This window comes from Eutrigla gurnardus, assembly GCF_963514095.1.
Source record: "Eutrigla gurnardus genome assembly, chromosome: 12".
Taxonomy (NCBI): Eukaryota; Metazoa; Chordata; class Actinopteri; order Perciformes; family Triglidae; genus Eutrigla; species Eutrigla gurnardus.
Window position 1 is genome coordinate 15,906,291 of NC_139926.1, and position 8,191 is coordinate 15,914,481.

Consider the following 8,191-nt stretch of genomic DNA (forward strand, 5'->3'; position numbering starts at 1 on the left):
GTAATGTTCAAGTTACCTAAACCAGTTACTCTGGTTTTACCTTTAGTTTAATTAATAAACCCCAGTATCAATTGATCCACCAGCAAGCTGCTAATAACCAATAGCTTTTTGGTGAACAGTAAGTTATCCTTCATTAAAGGTTCTGTTCTCTATATGACATTCAAAGCATTAATATAGCAGCACACAGCTATTTAGAGTAATGTGTGTTTGCAGAGAATGAAGAAGCAATCATTTTTATTTCATGCTTTATGGAGTGGCAGACATTGTAGCCACGATGTTACAGAATAAGCCCACAATACAAGAGAAACTAGTAAGTGTGCTGAGTCAGTGTGGGTGCTCTGTGTTGTCACTTCCTTCTGTCTTTGGGCTGCATGTATTCAAACGATGTGGCCCACCTGTAAAGTAGAGGGAAGTTAGCCCAAGTCTTCTGAATGACAACCACATATTTATAACATCTAATAACAGATTTTAGACATTAACATAGTTTTCATTAGTCACAAGACATGTAGGAAATTGTCCGAAACCTATTTAATCTACAAAATGAGATCATGAGGAGCTAGTGCACATTTGAATTTGAATTATCCTCCACACTGCAGCTGGTTGATATTAACTTAATACTCTCTAAAAAAGAGACTATAGCAGTATCTCCCTTCCAGCTGACAGTATGAAAATGGACATTCCAATTCAAAAGTGTACTATTTTAAAGATTAAACAGCTGATTAAGCTGTTTAAATATCTAACCTGCCACATGTAACCAAACTAATGTCTGGAAAATAGTGGAGCAGGTTAACGATAAATATATACATATAGTTAACAATCAACAACATATCCAAAAGGTGGAGATTATGCCTTGTTTCCATTATTTACAGCTTGCAGATTGATTGGTCTTTTTAATGTGATATATTGACGTTGAGTGATGACTAATACAATCCAAACTGATGAGGATTGCCTGTGCTCAAAGTGGTGTGGAATGGATTGTGGGATACTAAGGTGTGCAGAGGCATGTATACTAGTCGTGTGGGCCTCTTTGGGCTGGAACAAGCCTTTGTTTACTGCTTGTTTATGACACATTCCGTCTAGACATGCAGTCTCTGAAGGATCAAGCCGTTGATTTGGCATGGTATAGCTGAGAAATACTTTTTATTCATTGCATACCTTCAAGATGCTTATCAGACATTCTTTCCGTTGGAAAGCTTGCCATCCCCGCATTTTTCATCGGCAGAATTGTTTGGCACTTTTGCTGCAAGAAATTAGATTTATATTTATTTCAAGTCTTAAAGTTTACAGTTTTACTTTTTAAACCATAAGAAATATAGCTGGATGAATGAATGTATCCAATGGGAACAAACATCACAACAAAATAGTTATTCACTTGGAAGCAGATGGTGTGCCAGATGGAATCGACTGTCACACACATCGTATGATTACCTAAAACGGTTGTGTCAGCCTCTCCATCAGCGGTGAGCTCTGCGTCTGAGCAGATGTCACCAAAGATAAAACGGATCTTCTCCTCCGCATGCTGCTCATTGGAGGAGCCGTGGACCGAGTTGTGGAGGATGTCGGAGGCAAAGCGGGCCCTCAGAGAGTGTGGGGATGTCGCCTTAGCTTGGTCGGGGTCTTTGGGGCCCATAGTGGCCCGCCACTCCTCCACTGCGTTTTCCTTGGTCAGAATGAGCATCATACAGGGCCCCCTGAAACAAACAACAAGAGAGTGAGAGTTTTATGTAATGTTAATATAATTTGGTGCTATAGATGTAATTTCTAAATGTCAAAAGACAAGTTTGCACTTAAATGAATCTATGGAATAATGCAATTAAATTATCAAGAGCCACAACAAGCTTTCTAACGTTTCAATAAGCAGCCTTTGACTGCAAAGTGTAAAGATGGCTTATTGTTTTAGGTGTAGGTTGCATGTAGCATCTCTTCAACAGCATTTCAATCACTGTATTATAACACGTAGCTAGGAGTTTCTTTACACTGAAAGGTAATTGTTAGATATAAAGAAAAAAAACTCACTTTTCAATTTAAAGTTGCCAATTTTAAGCTAAACTAGCTAAATGTTGTTTTTTTGGATTGTCAGAGGTTGATTTTCTCACCTGGCTGTAGTGATTTACAGGTTTACTCAGTGGTGAAGCAATTATTCAGAGCCCATCGTTACTCAGATGTATGTAAAGTGTAAAACGCACTTAAAGTATCAAAAGTAAAAGTATTCATTGTATAATAAAAATGATCCCTGGCTTTTAATACTTCATATCATGTTTTTGGATTAATATTCCTGCTACATTTAACTCATTTATATACTGTTGGGTAGTTTAATCGACAGCAATGCATCATATTCTGTTCTTATATTCTTCTATATTTGTAGCGTCGCTGCCATGTGAGAACAATGTATCTTTTAAAAAGTCAACTTTTTAAAAGCAGCGCTGTTTCTCAGCTAACTGATGATGCATTTTCCAGCTGGAGAATTAGGAGTAGCAGTAGGAGAACATTCTCAACCCATACAGGAACTCTTCATCCTTCAGTTCATCAGAAATATTAAAAATCAAGACATCTGGTGAACCGTGGTTTTCACTGGACATGAAGGGGAGGGAAATTAGTAATCTGAAAAGTAATTAAAGCTGTGGGACAAATGTAGTGCAGTAAACCAACCATTTAGATGTGCCGTGGAACAAAGAATGAAATTGAGATGGACTTCCTCGCCACTTGCCTGAGGCTGCCTTGATTTTGAGCAACTAAGATTATTGTTAAACGTGCTGGTAAAACTTCCCTCTTCCAGCTTTGCTCTTCCCCCTGAACTATGTTCAGGTATAGACTTACCGACACATGAATTCCACCAGTTGGTTGAAGAAAGGCTTCTCTCTGTGCTCTTTGTAAAACTCCTCGGCCATCTCTCTTGACAGCACCATCTCCTTCAGCTGCGTTACAGAGAAACCGCCGCCCCTGATCTCCTCCAGAATCTTCTCTGTTACGGTGAATAATAGAGACATGATCACGATTCTATGATGATTTGTGCACATCTATATAAAAAACATTTTGATATGGTTGTTGGATGGACCTCTATGCTCCTCCATGGCATCAGGCTTGATCACTGCCAGTGTTTGCTGTTTAGGGAAGAGGAAGTTGATCTCTCGCTCCGCCTCTTCATGGCTTTCACTGCCATGAAGCTGGTTGATCGGCTTGTTTTCCACAGCAAACTGGGCCCTTAGACTGAGTGGTGAGATACAGAAGTCAGCATTACACGTATGATTAGACTGTTAGATACCATCTATATCAAACAGCTTCTTCAATTTTTTTTTGATGAATTGGTTCAGAGTTCATTTTTTTGTAATTCAGAAATCTGCTTGCCCAAAGTCACTGTTTTATTTATTATTGGTTATTACAGAACCACATGCTCGTGTGCAAATCCAAACAGAGATGAGAAGGAAGTGAGATAGCTCACTCCTCGCTCTGGAAAAAAAACATGCGTTTGATTCTTTCTTACCACTTTCCTGATTGGGCGAGTGAGCTGCTAGATTTACTAGCCCAACGTGGAATTTTACTTGCCCTGGGCAAGCAGGCATTCCTAATGGTTGAGCCTGAGATGAAAAGTGTAATTCCTTCACTTTGACATTCACTGCAAAACACTGCTAGTGATTTTTAAGAATGCCTTTCGAGAAGCCTCAGAACGTGGTGCATTACAGGCAGAGAGAGACTGCAATAGGACGTCTCTAAAATGTATCTTGTGACTGCACTACTGTCAGAAAAGAAGATGTTATCTATCTGTTAATTCTCACTGTGCGATTGTAGAATTACATTTGTTTATAATAATCTGCAAAACCTGCCTAGGATCAAAAGAGAAATACAGAGTTCATCCAATGAGCAAGCTGTCAGTAGGATTAACAGTGAAAACTGTCAATTATTCCACAGACTTATTTAATTGTGTAAAAGTATAGGGCCACACATCACTCACCACTCAGGATTCTCCTCTCTGGCTTTATGAACATCAGAAGGGCCGAGGATGTTCTTCCAGTGATGCACAGCCCCTGTTCTGGCCAGAGCCAAAGCTAACACTGGCCCACTGTAAATACACTTACGTTAAACACATGTCTGCGTTAACGTATTACTCTGTAGATTTCTTTTGGAGCTCGTTTAATTTACCTGGTCATGCTTTGGAGCAATGCAGGGAAGTAGTCCTCCTCGACATGTTGGAAGTAAAACTGTCTGACCTGCTGCTCTGTCAGCATTACCTCTCTTTGGAGAGCCACGGCGAAGCCTGACTCGTGGATTTGAGCCAAGATCTCCTCTGCAGGACAATAAATATAAATATACACCCATTAGCCATGATTGGGTACAGCTAGCTCATGCATTCTAATACAACACTCCTGCAATAAATCTCACGCTGATGAAGGTTAATTCGGTTTTAGTGGCGTTTATTGTATTGTATTACACTGCATTAGTTTTCACTAGGTGTAACTATTAAACTTGGAGTGATCAATTACATAAAAATCTGGAACTCCTTTGCTGATGGAATCAAGAAGCAGTCCCACCATGTCAATATGAACCACCTGTGTGTGTGTGTATATCCGTGCTGACACACGTGTGTACTTGTGTATTTGGCACAGGCCCCACCTCTGTTATCTCTGGCAACGTCAGGCCGGATAAGAGCCAGTGTCCTCTCCACACGCTCTTCCTCCCCATCCTGCTCCGTCACCGAGGACGTCCTAAAGTTGGGGAAGAAGAAGGCGAGCTCCCTGCTGGCCTGGTCGATGTCCTCACTCCCGTGCACCGCGTTGAACAGTGTCTGTGTGCCGTATTGTGCCCGCAAGCTGCAGGAAGCCATGGGGGAGAAAAGGAGAGGAGAGCAGATGGTTGCTTGGCTGGTGGTCAACCAGAGAGAAGCAGAATGTTTGGGTGTGTCTGACGGAGCAGGCGACAGTGGGCTGTTCATTCGCTTTCCCAGACTTGAGCCTGAGATTGCTTCACGCTTTGGCAATCAACAGTGCATGAATAAATGTCTACGCTATAAACGCTGTTCTTTACAAAAGGAACATACAGGAATGATCTTTTTTGTGTGTATAATTTCAAGCAACTGACCTTTCTGGTTTATCTCTCCTGGCTTCCTCCAAATCTGCTGGGCCAATGAACTCACGCCACGCTGGTACGACGTTAGCTGAGCCCTCGACCTGAGAGAGTACCAGGATGTGGGATGGCCCACTGGACATAAACTGCACCAAATCCTCAAAGCAAGCCTACAAACCACCAACACATACACACAGAGACAAGAGCATGAGCAGCAATGAACACATGGATCAGGCCTCACATTTACAAGGTGAGAAAGAGGGAAGAAAATGAGTACCGGTATGAATACATTTTTTAACATACATTAGTGTAGACATACTTCTATAATATTCCATGAACAGTATTGCTGTACCGAGCCACCTTTCCTCACATGTTTTGTGTTAGTAAATCTCTTATCACAAACAGCGTAATAAGCAAAAAAAAAAGCTGCTTGCACAGCAGATCTATTTTGAGCCCTGTGCAGAAATGCAAATGGATTTTTTATAATGATTCTTGCACTAGTCGTGACTGGTCACCAATCAGAATTTCAATTGGCCAGACCAGCAACAAAATCAACACTTTGACTAGTATGCCAATCTCTGCAATGTGATCCAAACACGAGTGTTTGTTTCTTTCAAATGTGTTGTCTTATGTCTGTACCTTTTAGCTACCATTCTATTCTCACAGTACCTCTTCTGCTTTGTGCTGGTAAAAATCTCGAGCCTCCACCACAGTCAGCCTGCGTTCCTCGTGGGCCAGGATCTCAAACCCAGCATCTTGAATCTAGCCAGGGGAGTGATGTCAGGATAATAATGTAATGTCAGCAGGAAGGATCGAGTCTATCTTGTCTTCTCAGGATGGGAACAGTGTTAGTCTCTGTGTACCTTCATAATGATCTCATTTGCCTTGCCGTGAGCAGCAGCATCTGGTTTGATGATGGCAACTGTGTAGAATTTGCTAGCAGGAACTACAAGAGGAAAGAAACAGTGTGAGTGATGATCAGTAAGGCAAATAAAAGGGTGAACAGAATCATGATGATGCTGGTAAACAACCACAGTAATAACATTATGTGCCATAAATTGACCACTAATTTGATGATATTGTTTCCACAGTACCAATTATGCTTTCTTCATTTTCTGACTGCTGTGGTGTCTCCTCCTCGCCTTTATTCTCATCGTCCACCAGACCATCATCTTTAACCTTACAGAAATCAACAAAACATTCACTCATTTTTACATAACAAATAGTGAACCCCATATAAAGAACCTTTAAAAATGGGGTCTCTTTACTGATTACATCGGTAAGCAAATGGACTTGGCTGTGACTTAGTTGCGTATCTTATTCCTCACCGCCTTGCGTTCACCACCTTGCTCCAGGACCAACTTCTCCTTGGCCAGTTCCTCCACAATCATCCGCTGAAGGAGTGGAGCATTGGCCCCTCGCAGCACAGCCACCAGCTCCCCACCCTGTTCAGGAAACACATTTTATCATTTTTAACCAATTTTTTATTCGATTTAACAAGTGGTGACATTAATGAGATGATTTTACTGCAGCAGGCCCATGTTAGCAAGATGTAAAACATTTTTTTCATATATTGAATGAGTCTGAAAAAAAAAAGACAGACCTCTGAGCTTTATAGTGAGGATAAAGGGGAAACGAAATATAGACGAAAACAAATAGCTAAAAATAAAGTCAAATATATAATAATATAATAATTTTTAAGACAAAGGACAAAAAGTCAAAACACACACACACAAAACACACACACACTCACCCCAAAAAAGAGGAAGGTGGGCTCACACTTCCCTCTGTATTTCTCCAAAGCATCAATGCTGTCGGCTTCGGCCTGCACCACACACAGATACATTTCAGGACTACTCCCTCAAAATCTGGGTTTTTAAATGAAATTGTTCATATTTTATATTCACTCGGGGCTTACTGTAGCAAAATGTAATAGATCATCTCCCAGCTCGTTCTTTATTTTTCGTAGGAGACTGACCACAGCTCGACAGGGACCACACCACTGTTGGTACAGATCTACAACTAGAATAGACGGCGTTGAGTGCAAGCATTCAATCTGCAGTTATCTCAATGAACACAGTGGGGCAGCAACATACAATAAATTACATCCAAAGTGACAGAGCTCTTTCAATACAGACTGGGTGTTTTTCTTTTATTATAGAAATAACAACTGTAACAACAGTATGGAACTGATCCTTAGGTTGGTGTTCACTTTTAACAGGACATAACAATTCAGTTGTTTTACTTCTACTTAAGTTAAGTTCTTACCTGTTAAACCCTTGGTTGCAAGCATCTCCTCCCACTGCTCTTGGTTTGTGACTGAAGCCTGGACAATAAAAACAACAACAACAAAATGAATATCGGAGCTTCATAAAGATAATAATTAGCTTAAAAGATAGAGGAGTCTCAATGTTGTGTCCAACCTGCAGACTCGCCTCTTTCTTCTTGCCTGCCATTTGACCAGTTCAACGAAATGGAAAACGTCTAAAAGAGATAATGAGCGAAGAAAACTTTAACTAACAGTCAAATAATAGTGTGCCGAGATGCTAATCACGGCATCAAACTCCTCAGACGACGATGGCGCTTGTTTGACACCTCGGTTGCTAGGCAACGGCGCCTTCCGCTTCCCGGTGTCATCCCATCGGCTCTGATCGTCTGATTGAAGCTCGTTATCTTGTGCTGTCGCTATTCATTAACGCCGAGGCGGGTCGTGTTTCTGCTCGCAGCTCGCTTTAATTAGTTTAATGGCACCGTGGAAGCTACTTGTCTCGGCTTCAACTGGCCGCACGGGTCGCTGTTAAAACACCTCCCCGGGCGTCACACCAACCGGAAACAACACGTGTGTCACCTTTATCCGCATTCGACTTTAGTCTCGCTTTTAATGAGTTCGTTCCGAGGGGCTTCGAAGCAGGTTGTTATCCAAAAGATTAGCTATCAGTGTTATGTATTGCAGTAGAGGGTCTGATTATCTGTAGTAGAATCTAAGCTAGGCAACATAAGATTTATTGGGCACAGAGCAGCAGGAGTGGAAGGTAAGGTTGTGCATTTACTCAAGTAAATAATATAAAAAAACATGTTACAGATAATGGAGGGATGGATAATACTTCATACATTCATAGCACATTATGCAGCT

General features: G+C 41.2%; 1 protein-coding gene across 2 annotated transcripts; it reads right to left on the reverse strand.

Annotated features, from left to right (window-relative positions):
- Nucleotides 1-206: 206 nt before the first annotated feature.
- On the reverse strand, nt 207-7,554 carry LOC311021487 (thioredoxin domain-containing protein 6-like). Of its 2 annotated transcripts, XM_084022090.1 has the most exons (17): nt 7,482-7,554; nt 7,327-7,384; nt 6,977-7,080; nt 6,812-6,883; nt 6,387-6,503; nt 6,153-6,237; nt 5,922-6,004; nt 5,728-5,820; nt 5,074-5,228; nt 4,609-4,805; nt 4,138-4,282; nt 3,950-4,057; nt 3,056-3,207; nt 2,818-2,962; nt 1,429-1,691; nt 1,156-1,240; nt 278-395 (listed from the first exon to the last, which is right to left on the reverse strand). In XM_084022090.1, exons 1-16 carry the CDS (start codon nt 7,512-7,514, stop codon nt 1,170-1,172), a joined length of 1,881 nt encoding a protein of 626 aa, XP_083878216.1. In that variant the 5' UTR covers nt 7,515-7,554; the 3' UTR covers nt 278-395; nt 1,156-1,169. The 2 variants fall into 2 exon arrangements, with proteins under 2 accessions (XP_083878217.1, XP_083878216.1); XM_084022091.1 differs by lacking the exon at nt 1,156-1,240 and having other exon boundaries at nt 207-395.
- Nucleotides 7,555-8,191: the final 637 nt, after the last annotated feature.